We start from the raw sequence: 19517 nt of genomic DNA on the forward strand, positions 1-19517 counted from the left end.
GTATTTGGACACAAAACTGACAATTAAAATAGTTTCAACAATATATCGACAATTAAACAAACTCTAAAACCTTAATTTCCAGGAGTTACAGATAAAAAGAGACTTATCACAAATCTGTCCATGATCAAGGCTTTATTGTGAAAGGCAAGGCAGTGATGGAGGATTTTTCGAACAGCAAAAAAAACAAAAGCGACCAATAGCAACCACAAAAACCGGACCATACCATATTGTTACGTCAGCGTCCACGTAGGGATCGAAGTACGTCACCAATGTCGTATAACGAATACCACAAGAAAAAGTAAGCATAATCTTTTGTTTGTTGTGTTTACGTCAAAAAACGCTTGGATTCAAATTATTCAATTTCAAATCGCGTAATTCCATGTTTGGAAGTCAGAAAACTTTGCAATTTCGTTTGTGAGCCGTGCGCAACACAAATACGTCGTTAATATGCTTCGGTATGTGCCGAAAGACAATTTCTCTTTACTTAACGACTGCAACGTGCAGAATTTGTTCCGCGTATAACCGACACACAATGCGATTCGTATTATTATCAACACAACTTCCACGTAATGCGTTTTTGACTTATAACGTTGACAGTGCATACTAATTTAGGTTTTCGCATTGATTAAGCTCATTAGTTTAGGAGCACGTTGTGACGTTAACGATGACATCATTGGAACGCAATGTTCGTTAGACAAGGTGCGGCTTATCTTAAACATAATTGTATTAGATTTATTTTTGTCGCATTTGCCGAAATTAACCTCAAAACATTCAGTTAACAGCAAATAGAAAAATCGAACAGTTTGTATCACACAGAAGTCACGATAATCTGTTCTGCATCGAAAACTAGTAAGATGACAAAAAAGTTATCTAATGAATTTCGCGTGACTGAAATATACAAAAATCTTTGACCAATCACTTAGCTTTAAAAGGACCACGCCCATTTATAGCAGGACCAACCTCATTATACCCAAAAAGTATTTTGCTGCAAAAACGCTTTTTTTCTTTCCAAAAACATTGCAACCAGAAGTTTTGCTTTCAAAGGCGGCATAGAAAACATACACGCGGCATAGAAATCGTATCAAAAGAGTCAATCAGCACAAAATTTCCTCAAAATTCCAATATCCTCTCATAGAAATCATACGCAAGCTATAGAGATCGTATCGCAGGGTCAGGCGGCTTCCATTTCCCGCTCAATACCAACGTACTTCATGGCGTCCGATTGGCTATAGCGATAATCGAAGAAAAGCTCCTCGCCAGCTTGTATCGGTCGGTTCGAGAAAATTCCAATGCGGTGATCACCGTTTACCATCATTACCTAACATAGCGGCATCGTATCAGGGGGTTATTCAAGGCTAAACGCTAATATTATGGATTGTTAGTGAGTGTATGTGTGTGTGTGTGTGCGTGCGATTCTGTCTGTGAAATTGTACTTTTTGTTTTATTTGGTTGGGCATTTTAATCGGTGTGCCTGTTTGTTTGTGTGTTTTTGATTTTTGTCTCTGTATATTTGTGTCTTTATATCCGTAGGTGGTTGTTTGTTTCTAGTAATGTTTTTGTGTTTATGACTGATTTTTCGCGTGTTTTTGTCTGTTTGTTTGAAGTGGCTTTCACAGAGCTTAATTTGGTCCCAAAAGTATGAGTTCTCATTTAATTAGAAAGGTATTTGGGCCCGGTGTTCAACCATATTTTTTCGCTGTTAACTTCAAACAACTTTTGCGCATTGAGCCGGAGTCATTTTGGTTAATCACGCCACTCGCTTTAATTACGAATTCGCGCGACAGCAACGTAACTAAAGCATACTACACCCGCCTTTTTCGTCTGCACGTTAGGCCAAACGCAACAATAACGAGATTTGACGTCGCAACAGATAAAAAAAACAAGGGGTCCCAACAACCTAACTTATTTCGCTATTAAACAACTTCCAACAAACATAAAATTTAAAACAAAACCCAATACCTTGTGCCATGCGCCACCCATAATATGTGCCCAACCAAATAAATTTGTGCGCGTGTATTTCGACCTGTCTGTGTAATGATGAGTGTGTTGGAGTGCAAATTGTTTTTGCTTCTATCTGTATGTCTGCTTGTATGTTCCTATATGTGTGCTTCTGTATGACTGTTTTGTATGTGTGTTTCTGTACGTATGTCTGTTTGTGTGTGTGTTTCTGTACGTGTGGCTGTTTGTTTGTGTGTTTCTGTACGTGTGTCTGTTTGTATGAGTGTTTATGTCTTTTTATGTCTGCTTGTACGATTATACAAATAATGGCCTGTTTGTCAAGTGTTTTCGTTTGTGTGTATGTATTACAACAAAGTATTCCACAAAAAAGGTGTTATAAATGCTTTGTTGTGTGTGTTGTAATGTGAGGTGCATTTCAACATTTCACATCACCAACCTTGGCGTAACAATTTGGATTCACCGAATGATTTGCGAACCGGATCTTGTTGCCCTTCCGAGTCGCATCGACCACGAAGTCATTGTTGAGGTTGAAAAGAAAACTGCACATATACTTGTCGTACACCTTTCCTCTACGATCCGCCTCGTCTTGAGAAATGATTTCGCCACAGTATTCTGAAAAACAACATGATTTAACATAAGACTTGGGTGCTCTACCAATGTAGTTTTTTTGCTACATTTTAGTTTTTTTAATAGTCATTTTTTCGTAATTGTTTATTGGTGTCAAATTGCCTCTCAATCGTATCAACTTTTGTTACGATATTCATACATCATTGCCTTATATTTCTTATAGTTATAAATACAACATACATCATTGCTTTTATATTGTCATTATAGTGACACTGAGTTACCAAGCAAATGATTGGCCATTGTGAACGAGTTTCCTCTGTGGTGTATACCCAGTTGTGACATAGAACAGAATAGGTGAGGCGTGGCTTTTAACCTTTTGTTACTCCTAACAAACTGGAGTGCCAAAATGTGGTTACACTAGCTTATACGGCAATATTTTGTAATCAGCTGAATAAAAGGCCATTATAGGTTGAAATAGTGTGCACAGTTTGCAGGTTACACCGTTTACATTGATGGATAAAAAGAAAACCTAAAGTTACTAATACATTGCTTTCCGACAACAATACACGACTAACTCTATGTAATAATGCAAAACTTTAACGAAACAAAAGTTAGGGGACCTAATCGGAATATGTGGATAGTTCTTACAGTAACATACTGGTCAAAATGCTTGCCGAATACATCCAAAGTTTGTTATTGTATAGGTAACTATTGGTTTGGCCTAATAGCAATAATGGCCCATTTAAAATACATGATAAATTGTTTGAACAATCTTAATGTGTTTTGGGTGAGGTAAGAATTATTTTAACCAAAATCCCCCACTACATTATGACTGGTGACTTAACGTTTAGGCAACATTTTTTATGTTTTTAACATTCAGCAATTCGGTGCACAACAAAAACAAGTTACGTCATTATGTGATGTCACTAAAACACCACAAATTTTAACATTATGCGGAATTTTTACAAGTCAGTGCACAAATAAACCGGAAATAAACAAACTTTATTGAAACATTCCGCGCATTTTGAACCAAACCTTCCACAAACAAGACTATGAAGGAAAAAAACATTCACCAAATACCTGAAATTATTGACCTGTTTAAACAACCTGGCACCGCAAATATATATTGACCTTTGTATTCTCTTAAATGGATCGTTTTCAGGTCTGTTTGCGCTCGCTTTGGAAACGAAACAGTATTTTCTTTCAATTTGTTCGTCTGCCAAACAATCGTTAACCTGTCGTGCCCAATGTACCATGTATTTTCGAGGAATTAAGCTCTGAAAGCGCATATTCCAGGTATTTTTGTTTAGAAGAATGGCTCTTTTCAGGTCAAATTCCACTATTCTGCATCTGGGTGTATCAGAAACAGTGAATTTCGTGTTTTTTGGATTTGGATCAAATGACAAGCCAAAATGGCAACCTTTTAAAGATAGACTATAATTTTTTACCACATATAATTTTTTTTCACGTTATACATACACTTTCAAGCATTTTGAAAAGGGTGTATCTTCATGAAATAACAACAATGTGCGCCATGTTCCACAAGGTTTGTCGCGATAAAAAAAAATTTTTTATGAAATACAGACACGGTTTATTATATGACCTACTTTATAAGGCAAGTCAGTCAACTTAACTATAGTGGAAGTAAAACGATGCAATTGCATAATCCACAAACTGTCCAAGTTTCATCCAAATCAGAAACTGTTTAGGCCGTTTTGGTGAACAGAGATGTAACTGTACGAAGTTTTCATGAAAATTTTGTTAGGTTTTTGCGTTGGTCACGTGACAAATTCCACCAGTATGATTGGTTAAACAATCACGGCCGTTCTACAGCCCTGTTTGCTCTGTAACGCTTACGTAACAAGTGAATTTTACAGTCGAACGCCGGGTCGTTGACAGGAAATTCGCGAGCACATAAAAGATCCTAAGTCCCTTAAAATGAAATCGTAAACATAACAGCCCAGAACAAAACCGTGATAGAAGGTTCTGATATTGTCTGAAGGACGGTACTTGTGTAACTGTGCATCAGACATAAGGTCATACTCATTTTAGGGTTACATAAGTGAAAGACCTCTCTTTATTGTTACTGCTTTATTGACATAATATACAGCCGCTCACAATTTACGAGAATTTGACGTTAAAACCTATTTGAACAGGGAAAGACCGTCCACAATAAAGTGCTGATGAGAGCACGACCTTACCGACCTTTGGGACAATGCTATCAGGCACAGTTTTTATTAGACATGAACAGTGTTTTTTTAAGGTGTTTTGGGGGACCGTTTCTCCAGCGGTTTCCCACAATTTGGACTTGCAACTACAACTACAATTCTTGGTATTTAAATGAAACACTTGCGGTCTCTTAAAACTACTTAGCGGTCACCCAAACCAAACCTTAAAAAAAAACCTGGACATGAACACGTGTGATCAGTGTGAAACATGTGTCTTGTCAAAATTTGAAGAGGAGTAATGGCTCCAATTGTTTAAGAATAGTCGATTTTGACACCGGTTTATGCGCAGCATTTTAAGTTTTTATACAGCTGGGCACAGTTGCACAAGCTTATAGAAAACATTGCTACAAATGTATGCAATTCTCTGAGATTAACAATTCAACTGTTGAATCCTTAAGCCTGGAAATCTACCAAAACTTACCTGATATAAACTCGTTTTTCCCATTCACATCTTCTTTGATGTAAATTCCCCAGCCTGCCACATCTGATGGAGCCAGCAATAAATGTTTGTGCATTCCTCGCTGGATCATAACATTCTTGCACGAACACTTCGAGGCGTTTTCACCAAACTGGTCAGCACCGCAATGCTAGAAAAAAACAGTTTTAACACAGTTTAGAACAAGAAAACATGTGAAACAAGGGTCCCAAGAGAGAAATTTTCAAACTTCAGGGGAGGAATTTACTTTCATTTTTATATGTGGTTTGTAAATAGACAAATAAGCTCTAGGAATATAACCCGTGAAGTTGATAAAGGACCCAATTTTAAATGATCTTCGTATGGTTTAGCATCTACTATGTAGTATATTGGGGAGGAACGAAAATGTTTTGAATTGTTAAGTGAGGAATTCGTCGATAAAGGTTTGAAACCACTGGCCTAAAGGGAAATTAGCGCAGTTATGACGTCATAAATGCGTGACGTCACAATATAGAAGTCGTTTTTTTGAACATCAGAGATGTCACAGCAGTTATTGAGGGAGGTGGTGCAGAAAACGCCTGTTCAATTTAAACAGCTAATCATGATGACTCAGCGTTTTGTAACACAGTCAAGTTCCACATGTACATTTGATCGATCATGTAAGCAATTTCATCGCTGAGTTTTAATTTGCATGATTTGAATTTTGAGGTTAGAATGACCTCACGAAAATTCCGTAAGTAGTTTCGCATGCAAAGTATAAACGCCACTTTTCGTAGTGTGGGATTTTCCCAGCTGGTTACATATTTATGAATGGAATTATTGCACATACGCTGAAATATTCGTTTCCAGTTTACAGTTTTAACAAATACTTCCATAAGACTTTTAAATGAGAAGCTCAGATTTAAAGATAAGTGACTCAATGCAGTACAAGTACGAACATAATATACTCAAATAGCAAGCCATTTTTGGAACACTATATACGGATTTGTTCATAAGTTTAATGGTAAAATGTGTATATAAACAGGTGTAACTGACGTGGCCTTCATATCACTGATGATCGGATGAGCATTTGCCGAAATGTTTGAAATATAAATTATGTCGCCTTTTCGTCTATTGGGCAGTTATTTTCACCATTAAGCCATTTTTTCGCCCGTAAGTTAAACACAGTTTTCACTTTCCCTGCATCGACGCAGCAAAATTGCAGAGGATAAAAATACTTATTACACCCTCCCTTCATGACCCCCTGCTAACCCCCTAACCCCAATAGGTCGAATTCCTCGCCGCTAGGGTTTACAACCCCAAGCCCGTATAATCCAATAGTTACGTAGAAGGGTGCGTAATTCGACCGCTTGGCACAGAGGCACGAGAAAAACATACGCACGGCCTGTAGGGCATTACACAGTGATTGACCTTTAAGACAAACACTTACTGTGCATAGGTCGGAATCACATTCCCTCACTGCCAGATAACAGGGGCATTGTTTCGTGTTGCACTGAGCTTTGCAGCGACAGCCCGGGAAACGGTTATGGCAGTCTGATGGACACTGACAGAATTTCTCACAGAAGTTACCGAGTGCTACACACTGGCACGAGTTGTCGCAAGGCTGACCTAAAGGGGAAAAATAAATCGTTAGCGGCGATTGTCAACGAAAATCATTAACTACATACGGACTGAAAAGTAGCTTTGTCAAAAACAACACTTGTAAGTCGGGTCGGGTTTTTAGGGTCGGGTTTCGGGTGGAGGCTTGAGTATTAATAAAGCGGGCTTGATTTGAGTCTGACTATCCACTACGTATCGTTTTTGTCGCATATACATCTACTTTAAGGCCTGATTCGGGCTATGTTTTTTTTAATTTGGGTGTAGGCCCAGTTTAGGACTTTTTCAGCTTGGAACTAAACTGACACATACATATTGTGCATGGAGAATAATTTATGTTGCAAATGTTTTAACAAACGCTGCAGTAATCATCAGTACAAAACAGATATCATTGAAACATTTGCAAATGCGCTCATTGTATAGTTTCACAAAGTAGATTTAATGCATTTATAAAAAATACACTTACTCCAAAAATGTATATACCTAAATCCATTTATGTCACTTTTAACCAAATCATCTACATGCTCCATGTATATAGTTTTTATCAAATCATGAGGCACTGATAAAGAAAAGGGTAAGTACAGTGGTGGGATTCAAATTTTTTTGTCAGTCGGTTCTATTACAAAAGTCATATTTTTCAGTCGGTTCTATTACAAAAGTCATATTTTTCAGTCGGTTCTGTTACAAAAAGTCCATTTACAGTAACCAGTAATGCTAACCGGTTCGCTGATCTCATAAATTTTCGTGAGAACGTTCTATAGAACCGGCGCGAACCGGCTGAATCCCACCACTGGGTATGTACTGTAGTAAAACACTTTTACTACATACCTGGGTGATAACAGGGTTGGTAGTTGTAAACATGACTGCTCGAATTGTCCTTCTTTTGTTGAATTCTTCGCGCGTGAAGCGACCACAGACGGTGTTTTCGCTTCTTTTTTGCCGGAGAAAACTCAAGTGAGTCGGGATCAACCGACAACCGCCCTCCAGCGCCACCTGGCTGCGAATTGAGAGTCGAACTTTCGCGAAGAGCGAACGCGAAAACCTGTGAGGGTGAAAACAGCAGTGCTTGTCGAAACTTTGTTTCAATCTTTTTTATTTGAATGTTTTTAAATTTCTTTTAAATTGGGAAACGTTTTACACATAGGTGTTGCCTTGTATTTAGTGCAATGACTTTTTAGAACCGTGCATTTGAACATTTTTTTGTGAAAAAATCGGGTTCTGGCCCTATTTCGGTCCCACTAACCAAATCTATTAGCACTATCACTAAATAAATATATTTTTAATTGTTTTTTACTTTTTACTAACAATCATATTTTTTACATGGTAATTACAAGAGCGATTGTTGAAACGCATGCATCGCAATTTACCCAATATACACAAGCACTCAGGCAGTTTTGTTTCTAATGCTTTAGCTATTTTAAAAGCTCTTTTCGCAAAGCCGGATTATACTGTATTATACTGTATCAACCGACAACTTCAGAAATTTGAGATTTTACCTCCTGACAGGTTTTAGTTTTAAGAAGTTTTGAAATCGCGCAGAAGTTTGTGAGAAATGTTTCGTGGAGAACTCGGAAGAGAGAAGACTCCGCTCCATCCCACTCAACATCCCGAAGCTGTTGAGGCAAATCTTCCAACTTGATCAGATTTGAACTGTCACGTTCTGTGAAAAAGTTAATTTATGCTGATTACAGAAAATTTCAAAGTGAAAGCACTAAATCATTTTTATTTTTCTACAAAGCAAAAGTTTTACAAAAAGATGAATTAAATTAATTGTGAAAATAACGGCCCAAATAGACTTAAAAATCGACATGCCTTTTTTTGAAACATTTCGTCAAATGCTCATGCCATCATCAGTGATACGAAGGGCAACATCAGTTACACCCGTTTATATACACTTGAGTCACGTGAAGGAAAGATAAAAAAGCAACTTATCCGTATATAATGCAGATGAATTAATGACCCTGAATCGTCGCAGTTCTTTGCTTTTACTTGCTAGGATATTTTATTAATAAGAAAATATTTATTGCGCTTATACGGATTAGTCGAGAATATAGTGTGCCAAACTTTTTCATGCTACTGATGAGCAAGACAGGGGTGTGCAACCTTTATCACTGATGGCCAAATGCATTTAGACAGCGGACTGCAATTTTGTGTAACAAAAATGACCTTTGTATCGCACATACACCAGTAACATTTGCATGTGATTCCAGCTATATTTAATTGGGCGAAAAAAATAGCACCAAATGCATTAATTTTCTTAGAAACTAAAAAGATATGAACTTGCTCGTTAGCTCCGCATTAGTATAATTTTGCGATGCTAACTTTATTTAAAATTCAACCGTCTTCGCTAACCGCATAACCGATAGGTTTTTTCCAGTGGTTCTAAACTCGTTTTAGGCCATGGACCACCACTTCAATTAAATGAATATCGTGGACCAGTCCAATGTTAAGTAAGGATAAAGAAAGCACCCACTACAAGCATATTGGCTTGAAATATATTCCTTTAATACAGAATTTCGAGGAGTGATATCAATCAATTAACAAGGAACAATAAATGTTCAATAACTTGGATAAGCTTTTTTCGTAGCAAATATGTAATATATTATGTGCAACAAATTCCAGTTCATCACCAAATATATATAACGACCTGTGGACCACCCAAAAAGTCAGCATGGACCACTAGTGGAGAACCACTGTTTTATGCAAAACGATGCGTTTCATACAACATGTGCCATGCGTAGCGATTCTAACACCCATGATTCGACTGCTGTACTGAAACATACGATCTTTTTCACATAGCCTGAAATTTAGCCTTAAACCTAATTTAAGTTGACACACCGCCAATGTCACGTGCGCGACAACAGCGGTACATTGTGACGTCATTATGCTACTGTTAATTACAAGCAAAGACAATAATTGTAGGGTTATTAAAGGATTTGAGAAGGTTAAACTGAAGAGTTCATTGTGCCAAAAAAATGTTTCAGACATCAAGTTCTTTTGTGAGCGAACAATGACCCTTTGTTGTGAAGTGGGTTTTTAAGTTTTACCCGCTTATTAACATCAACTGTGAACAACCAACATAACGAGGTTTTTAAACGAGCAAATTTAACATATGGGATTAGAATGTTGAAGAAATTTTAAAAACTGAAAATATTTAAATCAGTTATGACATTATATTGAACGTCATGTACAATTTTCCACATAAAAGCAATAAGTTTGCATCAAATTTAGAAAACATGTGGCTCGTTTTACTTATGTGTTGTACAAGATATTAACCTCTTTAGTAAACGTATAAACAAAAAAGTAATAACCCCTTTAAATGTACGTCAAATTAATAAAAAACATTCTTCCCTAAACGAATGCAAAGCATTGGAATTTAAAAACACCAACTTAGCGTGACAAATGCGCATTAGATGTAGGAATTTATGCTAAATTTTTGGTTTACCATCAAATTAATCGGTTCTATTTGCCTATTAAAACAAGGCGGTGTCAAAAAACAGCAAGTCATCGCTGCTATGAATGAGTTGAATTGGGCAGGCCTCTTAAAAGACATAATTACCGTTTTACTGACATCCAGGTAGCTGAATTTGCAACCGGCAATTACAATTAATCTGGGTCAAAATTTTGCTGGTCAACACGTTAATTGAAGGGCGTTGGCAAAACGTACCGTGTGCAAAAGCCCTTCAAAACACGTGACGTTGAAAAATGTTGCATATGATTATGAAAGAAATGGTAGTTTGTGTAAAAGCCCGAAAAAGTATTTATTTAAGTAAAACTACATAATGCAAGCGATAAAAACTTCGTAATGTATCAAAAACTGTTCTGTACGTGGCCTAGCAATCATTTTTCAAAAGAACTAAAATTCTGCATGATAAGGTAACTCTTTTTAGTATTCATTAGAAAAAAGCATTTTGTTAAAGAATTGCAATTAATTTTAATCCACCGATTTAAATGATAACACAAACAACACGTTTCTTAATTTAAAAATCGAACACGACTAATATTAAAATTGAGATTAAAGATTGTTGCTTTGGTCGACGGCCCATTTGTCTACTTGAGAAAATATTAGTTGATATTCTTTTACATGCTTCTAATGTTTTGAAACGCGACAACTAATGCACCAAATTGCGCCCCCAAAACTTGGTGGGAAACATGCAAAAAGGTATATTAAAACTGCAATTTTTGGTTGTCTCTTTTGCTTTTTGGTTGTCTCTTTTGGTAAAAAAAACGCATATGTTACTTTTAAATAACACAACATAAATTGTAAATTAAATTGCAACTCACTATGATAAAGTATATCAACTATATCAATAATCCTAGTATTACAATTCGCCGTATAAGGCTAAAATTACTTTTTTAGCATTCCCGGGAATACCAAAATAACCTGTTAAGCATATTTTCACACCTACAGGCGCAGAAATAACCGATGTTTATTTAATGTTAAACAGCTTAAAATTCAACAAGCATCTGTCGACCAGCACACAAAACCAGCCTCGGGGCAGTCTGCGGTCAAATCACAAAGTTTTGCGTCACCTGTGTTACGTCACAATGCGTAAAGGCAACGTAAATTGGTGATGAGGAATTGGTGGGCGTGATTTTTTGCGCACGGGGATTTTTCTGACTTTTAGACCGAATCGGTTTGGACAAAAATAAACTAGTGAATAGAATCTAAGAATATAAGACGGATACCTTTAAACCAGTGGTTCTCCATCCGTGGCATGCATACCACTAGCGGTACTCCGGGGCTTTAAAGAGGTACACGAGTAACTTTCTGTGATACTCATTTTAATTCATTTCCAAAATTGAAACTTAACTGACCCAACTCTTTAGCGCTGGTTAGTGGCGAAATTTGTGTTTTGCACATTCTTTTCAAGTTAACCTTGCTGGTTTTAGTAATACGCTAGCCACGTCAAGAAAAGTAGGCCTATTTCTTGTTCTACCAATTCAAACAGGATCAGGGTGGTATGTTGCGATAGACAAAGTCGTCCGGTGGTACGCGATCAACATAGGTTGGGAACCACTGCTTTGAACAAATCAAGTACATCATGGACCTGATCATATAGTACAGTGGTTCCCAACCTTTTTGTAGTCACGGACCCCTTTTATAAATTTTATAGGTCCGCGGACCCCCAAGTAATTTAGTTTTGTTTTCTGCATTATACGTTATTACTTTCGCTTTTTGGGGCAGAATTTTAATCAACCTTTACAGTCCCTCAATCTCAATAAAGTTCTGTACTGTAGCCTTTAGCGCAACAAAGAGATAATTTTTTTGATGTACAAATCTTGAAACACATTCACTATAATTTCGATTGTTAATGTGTGTTGTGGTATCACGATGGACGAACAATCGCAAAAAAGTATGTTTTCCTTATCGAAAGGTTTGATAAACAGTTAGTACATGTACACAGGATTGTAAAAACGGTTTGGTAACTTAAAAATATTGAACGGTTGGTTAAAAGTACTATAAATATTTGCCTCCACGGACCCCCTAAAACCATCTCACGGACCCCTTGGGGGTCCGCGAACCCCAGGTTGGGAACCACTGATATAGTATAATCTTTCGCACGTAAAGTTAATAAAAAACGCTTTTTCTGGATCGTTGGCTACTGAAACTGTTCGCAAACGACTTTTGCCTGAGAAGATTCAGTTTTTTTACCCTATAGGCCAAGAGGAGATTTATGTCTTGTTGCTAGACTTCCTATTAAGGCCCAGTGTACAAACTGGCTTAGTGAAGTAATAACTTTTCATGCGGTCGGAATGATGGTAAGGTTTCGTGCCACTGAATTTAACAGATCTGTTCATAAGTTTAATGACAAATGTAACGGCCCAAATAGGTGTAAAAAATATTGTTTATGAATTAAGTGTATATAAACAGGTGTAACTGATGTGGCCCCTCATAATATCAATGCCATCTATTTGGGCCATTATATTCGCCATTACACTTATTTAAAATATGTTTTGCTAATTTCTTCATTCACAATACAAGTGTTATTTGCTGTGTGCTCACAATAGCTTTCTATGACACAACAAGCAAGCCAACCAGCTGGTCAAAAGTCGATCTTACCTTCAGTTGTGTCAGTTTCACTTTCGCTTGGTGTGGGGGTGCTTGGACGACTACCACTGCTACTACCAGATGTCGTTGTTCCTCCTGCAGCCCCTACCACCAGAGGGCGATATTTACGATTGCTTGCTTGTCGAGAGGAGGACGAACGGCTGTGAAACTGCAAAAATGTATTTGGTGTTGCAGTTATGAAGCATTGCACTAGAGATACGTGCAAAAAAAATCTTAGACAGCATAAATTTGTGAATCAGTTTCCTCAGTGGTTTAAGCCTAGTTGTGGCATCAAACAGAATAGGTGAGGCATGGCTTTTTACTGTTACTTCCAACCAATTGGAGCGTGGTTGGGCGGCTACACTAGCTAAAAAGGACCGTCTTAAATATAACACTGGCATGTTTATAATAAAGCATCATTTTCCAAACTGCCGTTTGTCATCATCAGTGACGTAAGTTTGGCAATAACTTTAACAGGTCACTTCAATTTTGCCAAAATATAATGTAAAAAAACACATAAGCCAGTCGAATCGAAAAAATTGAAAATATACCAGATTGAACTCTTTGGCGCCATCCAGCAGCAGAAAGCAGTTATTTTTGCAGGCATCAGAGGGAGCACGGACATCCAGAGTTTTTCGACGATTTGCTTTCACAGGTGGGCGATATGTGTGACTATGTTGAAAGCAGTCATACTTATAACACCTGAAAAAGCGGAAAAATAATCGTAACCCAGTGTAGCGGCCTTAGCATAGAGTTACTCTGCCTACATGGTGTATTGAACAAGACTGGTATAATACCATTGTAAAATTTGGAACAATCCTTATTAGAAAGGTCTGTATTGCTCTTACGTTTTATTGGTGGTAAACAGAACGCCTTGGGAGCAGGGTTGTGAAGTGAGAGTCATAAGAATTTGGATTGGGAGTCAGACTTAACAATACAATATTGAGCTATGGACAACTATCTTTAAATCCTCACATGTCCAGTAAAAACTTGTACCCTTTACTTACAGCGTGGTTCCCAAGACATATTTCTTTGCAAGCTGGGTACATTGCAAAATGATCTTTTTGTTAATTTTTTACCATCTGAACTGAAATGACAACCTTAAGTAGTATACTTCGAACTTGACCATGCTTTGGGCAGTCCTTGCAGCTGTTAGAACTACTACTGTTGGTTTCTGTCATCAAGGATACAAGCGGTGCTATTTAATGTGAAATTGTAATGTTGTACTTGCCTTCGACAGAAAAGTTCATGAAAGGAGTGAAGAGCCCTCTCCCGTGGAACCGATTTGGCTTCGGGCCCATCAATGTTCGGGGTGCAATCGGGGACCACAGTGTGTGGGTCCAGTACCTCTGTCAGCTCCTTATATTTATCTTTAAGATCATCAACAGTGCCTGAAAAAACATCACAGTTTTGTCTCTAGCAAGAACTTATTTAGCGAACTAAATTATTGCACTTTGGGGCTCATATATGTTAGTGAAAGTATGTTAGATTTTATTTTACTATGTGACAGGAAATACAATTTATTATACCAAGAGTATGTGTTTATAATGTCCCTTATAACTAGGGTTGCCTAAAATAAGGACAAATGAAAAATTAAGTTTCTACACAAAACGAAACAAACGTTTTTGAACAAGTCTGCATTTATATAAAAGATGACATATCACATTTCACATGCCATATTTTTTTGACAGAACCAATCAGTACCAGCAACTCCCTGTTCGCAGAAAATACTTTGTGCTTCTCACGACAGCACAGGTCTAGGTTTCGTTTTAAATGTAGCAGGGATTTGACTTGTAATTGTACTGTAAGTCAAGCATTTATTGCAAAAATAGGCTGAAAAATAATAATAATAACCTTTGTCTGGAAAGAGGTCAGCTATGGCAGTGAAGATTTCGTCACATGGAAATGAGGTGGACTCCTGAGATGATGATTCAGCTGCTGGTGATGAAGGTGGAGGATCATCCGTATCAGCTGAAGTATCATCTTCATCTGCACTCGAATCTGTCGTCTGAAAAATTACAAAAGATTTATTGCTGAGGGGTAAGCATTACAAACAAACTACAATTACTTTGAATATCATAGTATGCCAGGCCCATTAAAGGCATTATACATGTATATGGCAAAACATTGTCTAGACCAGGAAATTTAATGTTTTCGGAGAGAAATTATGTAAGCTTTTGAAAAGAGCAAACTCGCGCTCGAGGGTCGAATCCGGCTTTGAATTAACCATTGAAAGTTACTTTACTGAAAATTTTCTGCAACAACATGTAAGATTAATTTCACTAAGGTTTACAAGACACATACAAATCCAAAGGCCGTTTGTTACATCACAGACAAGACTAAAACCATCAATGACTTTGCTATTGTGCGCGAATAAAAGCCTTTCCTTTGTTGATTGTGATGCAATAAATGAATAATGCAAGCAGAGCAGACTCTTCAGTATTCCAAAAAGTTTAATCTCTCACAGAAGCACTATTTAAACTAATGAGATTGCAGGGTCCAGACCAAATCGCTCCACAAAATTATTTTATTTAAAAAATATTTTTTGGTTAACGTAGGGCACAAAACATGATTTTCAAAATAACTTCGAGGGGGAAATTCGAAGTTGGTGATTGACGTTGGTGGGAAACCACACCAAAAAGGTTAAGAACCACTGGTCTAGACTCGAAAAATCAAGCCTGCAGTGGGATTCAAACCCGCTACAAGAATCTTTTGTAGACTAGCGGTCTACCAACTGAGCTACACAGGTTCAGTGGTGAACCCGTTGAAAGTTGAATCACGAACCGTTACCTGCCTCGCATGCTGCACATGTCAGCTTCATAGTAGGGGATCGCCAGATTGACCAGTACCAGTTAAGATGAACATAAATTCATAACTGGGATCAGCCCTAAAGTGTCAAAACAGACCATCCATCATGACACACTCATATTTAAACTACAGTATGCCATTAAAGGTCCATTAAATGTGTTATACCGATATTTTCTAGCCTACACATTGTGATTTATATATGAGTGTGCCGTGATTTCTGGTGTGCACAGACACTTCAGGGCTGATGCCAGGTATAAATTTATTTCATTTTTCATCTTTACAATGAATATAGATTAGTTTATTGAAAACTAAAAATGCTCTTACATCAGTATATTTTCCTTTTTCACTTGCTCCATTTCTGCTTCTAAGTTTTCGAGTGGGTCTGCAAAAACTGACAGTTAGTGGCTGTGTTTATATGTTTTGAAAGAAGTCACCAAGTGCAGTGTTTTTTTTAAGGTGTTTTTTTAAGGTGTCAAATTTCTCCAGCGGTTTCCCAAAATTTGCCAGTAGCCTAATAAATAATTCGTTTAAGCAAATATGGCTATTTTTTGGTATTTAAATGAAACACTTGCAGTCTCTTAAAACTACTTAGCGGTCACCCAAACCAAACCATAAAAAAAACCCTGACCAAGTGTATTAAATTATCCAAAATGGATTGAATTTAATCAAACAATTTAATTTCCTTAAAAAAATTTCCAAAAAAAATCTATTCTTTGGTATAATTCATGATTATAAGTATGTACTTTTCTGCAGATATTTCATGTAACCCTTGCACAAGTTCAAGAAAAAGTTCGTCATTGATGAAATCTCCTTCTCTGTCACCATGTACTTTTCCATCATAGTTTTTAATCAGCTCTTCAATAAACGCTCCGTCCTCATCAAGAACCTTCAAGTACATTGAACTTGTTTTAATCCACTTTCAAAAGTAAAGAAAAAAACTTAGCATGTAAATTTACTATAAAAAACCTTCAGAATTTGGGCAAATACATTAAACCTCGGCTATTTAAAGCCCATTTGGACCAAAAAAATGTCCGTATTGGGTGCAGACCTGGACTAACCGATGTTGATTAGTTTAAGCCTTGCCATATTACAAATTAGGCGAAGATTTGGATAAACCGAATCCAAAACAAACCTCATCGCCCATATAAGGAATGTTATGTAGGATAGTCTCATCTTCTACCATAAAGTTCTGTTGCAACGGAACCTACCAAAAAAGTCTCAATTAAAATTTGTTCATCAGACACATATAACACATTGCTACAAAAACTAACCCATGTATAGCAGACAGGCAGACTTGGTACTGAATTAAGGGTGTATAACGGAACAGCTTGATCTCTGAAGGAATGCACGCTGCTTTTCACAACACAAGACCTAAGACAACAGATGAAAGTAAATGAAAAGATGAAGCTCTGCTTATATTTACCAAGCAATTTACATACAGAATTGCTAGGCAGAAGTGTAATAAACAAACCAATAAGCAAATAGCTGTTTGATGGTATTTTCTTTACCAAGCATTTGGCAATAAATTTCAGGTGCATTAGACATTTATTTGCAAATTACAAAAGACTGTAGCAGTTATGCAGATTACAATTATATAGACTGCAGACAATGCTCAAGCGTGACATTGGTCAGGTAAGCTAGTGTAGCCAGTACATACTGTCTACAGCTGACTTGTAATGTAACGGCCCTATGCTTTTGGGTGAATATCATCAGCCAGTGGTACTAAATAGCACATTTGACTGCATGTTACCAATACATGTCAAGCAGTTTAATGAACAGAAATATGACTCAAGCAAAAGTTAAAATTCTGCGGATTTATAAAGCAAAGATAGTTAGAGCTATTCGGGTCGTTTGGGGGTTAGGGTTTGTAATTGAAATAATACCATAACCTGGTCTTAGATATGTATTTTGGGCATATTTTCAAACATGTAGAACTAAATACCCATACCTTGCAGTAACATGCAGCATTTCGTACCCCCTAAAACAGTGGTTCTCAAAGTATGGGTCGCACAGGGTAAAAAATGGGTCGCGCACACAATAGCCTTCCCACTGTACTGTTTCGCACATGGTGACTGTAACTTAAGTATCGGGAAATAATAGGACAAGTTAATCTTGCTTAACTGAACGTGGAGACGTAACAGTTAGCGTTCAAGTATGAGTAAGTATTCGTAGAAGGAAAACAAATACATTTTGTTGTTTGAGACTTGGGTCGGAAGATGTTCATAAAACTCATATTTGGGTCGCGCTCAAAAAAGTTTGAGAACCACTGCCCTAAAATAATCTGTAAACTCACTTAGTGACAGGGTCATCATCAAACGAGTTATCCTTTTCAAACAACTGAGCCTCAAACTTTGTTTCCTCGTTCAGCTTATTTGCCCGCTCTGTAATTACTCCACGATTTTTGGTGAAAGCATGCTTGATGTTGTCGCTTCTCTGAAAGCGTTTGTGCTGACGTAGACGGAAGTATTCTTGTCGAACTCGCTTTTTCCAGTCAATCTTTTTCCCACTTGACATCTTGACCTAAAGCCAAACAAAGAGTTACGATCAATAGATGGAAACTAGCATAGCAGAACGGAGTAACCATAATTTTAGATGTAAAGTTCAGCTAACCGTTGATTGTTGTTGTGAAGATATAGTGACTTTCAAAGAATTTACCATCCTGTTTCAACAATGTAAAACCTTCTTTGAATTTACACACAAAAAGTAATCAGAATGTGCAATAAATTAAACTTTAGTTTTATGCTACTGAAATAGGGTAACTCTTGGCAAATCAATACCAAAGTTATAACTATTAGTTATAAATCAAAAGCATAAAACCAAAAACGGTTTACGGTTACGCATTTTTGCTAAAGTCATAATATTGTAAGTTAAACGCACTTTGGGCAGAAAGCCGGTTAAACAGACAAGAAAAGTTACTCTACCTCAGTTTACCTGTTATTTAACAAGCAGTGTTATCTTCCAATTCAAAAAATAACAATATTTTTGGTAAATCAAGTTTCTTAGACCAAGTCAAAACAAAACATGCCGCCAATGGCGGGGAAAGTTATGTCTCTTTTGCAAAATATCCTCGACCACAGAGAATTAAAATAATTCTATTAGATGAGATTTAAAAACCAAATAACTGTATTTTTTTTTAAACCTCAAGCACTGAAAACTCTGCCGTTAAAAACAAAAAAACATATATTTTGTATAATTTTGTTAAAAGTTTGAGTTGAAATTATAACTTTATTAACGCCGCTGCTACGGATTAAAAGCAAATATTTACAACTTTTACGTAATCCCCGTGGTACTTTTCGATAGCTATCTCTATGTGATGTGATATTCGTACGAAAGCGGATTTTTCTGTTCGGACATGGTGCACCAAAATTTGGTTAACTAAATGCCGGTCGGCAAAATAATATCTGGTTTGAGGGAAAAAGTCAGTCAACTCTCGAGTTTCGTGAATTGCATCTTACTACTAAAGGTGGTTTAATTAATCCTAGATTCCTTTTTACAGTGAATGAATATATCAACCCTATAAGTAACTATTAATGTAGCTTCCGATTTTTATGTGTGTCCTTTCTTCCGGCGCTTGAAACTATCCGGCAGGTTGTTTTTCCTATCGAACCCCACCCCCCTTTCCCTAGTACAGGTGGATAGTTTCGAGGACTAGAGTTTCCTTCCAAGTTTACCCACTGCGCGCCAAACTTGCTCTCTTGTGAGCTCCCGCCACATACGGCGTTTTAATACGGTGTAGCTGCAGCACGTTTAGCCAATAATTGAGCCATCCACTGTTCAGCGCTTAACAACGTTCTAACGTTGCGCAGCTTTTCCCGGCTTTGTGATTGCATTTGTGCAATATTGGCGCTATGTTATATTTCCCCAAGCAAAATAAATTGGACATTGTCAAGCA

General features: G+C 37.1%; 1 protein-coding gene across 3 annotated transcripts; it reads right to left on the reverse strand.

Annotated features, from left to right (window-relative positions):
- Positions 1-117: 117 nt before the first annotated feature.
- LOC145229834 (histone-lysine N-methyltransferase EZH2-like) lies at positions 118-18662 on the reverse strand. 3 transcript variants are annotated; one of them, XM_080095166.1, is made up of 16 exons: positions 18557-18662; positions 17919-18145; positions 16897-16996; positions 16758-16829; positions 16369-16511; positions 15950-16007; positions 14672-14825; positions 14049-14208; positions 13369-13519; positions 12830-12986; positions 8262-8425; positions 7594-7807; positions 6599-6777; positions 5176-5341; positions 2396-2571; positions 118-1318 (listed from the first exon to the last, which is right to left on the reverse strand). In XM_080095166.1, exons 2-16 carry the CDS (start codon positions 18137-18139, stop codon positions 1172-1174), a joined length of 2262 nt encoding a protein of 753 aa, XP_079951292.1. In that variant the 5' UTR covers positions 18140-18145; positions 18557-18662; the 3' UTR covers positions 118-1171. The 3 variants fall into 3 exon arrangements, with proteins under 3 accessions (XP_079951292.1, XP_079951290.1, XP_079951291.1); XM_080095164.1 differs by lacking the exon at positions 18557-18662 and adding an exon at positions 18236-18298; XM_080095165.1 differs by lacking the exon at positions 18557-18662 and adding an exon at positions 18207-18231.
- Positions 18663-19517: the final 855 nt, after the last annotated feature.

This window comes from Phallusia mammillata, chromosome 5, assembly GCF_965637545.1.
Source record: "Phallusia mammillata chromosome 5, kaPhaMamm4.hap1.1, whole genome shotgun sequence".
In the NCBI taxonomy this organism is placed as follows: domain Eukaryota; kingdom Metazoa; phylum Chordata; class Ascidiacea; order Phlebobranchia; family Ascidiidae; genus Phallusia; species Phallusia mammillata.

Coding starts and splice junctions, on each gene's coding strand:
- LOC145229834 (XM_080095164.1), bottom strand. CDS start 18,283: ATGGTAAATTCTTTGAAAGTCACTATATCTTCACAACAACAATCAACG. Junction 16,008..16,368: donor CATGAAATATCTGCAGAAAA/GTACATACTTAT, acceptor CAGTTTTTGCAG/ACCCACTCGAAAACTTAGAA. Junction 1,319..2,395: donor ATCCAAATTGTTACGCCAAG/GTTGGTGATGTG, acceptor CCGCTATGTTAG/GTAATGATGGTAAACGGTGA.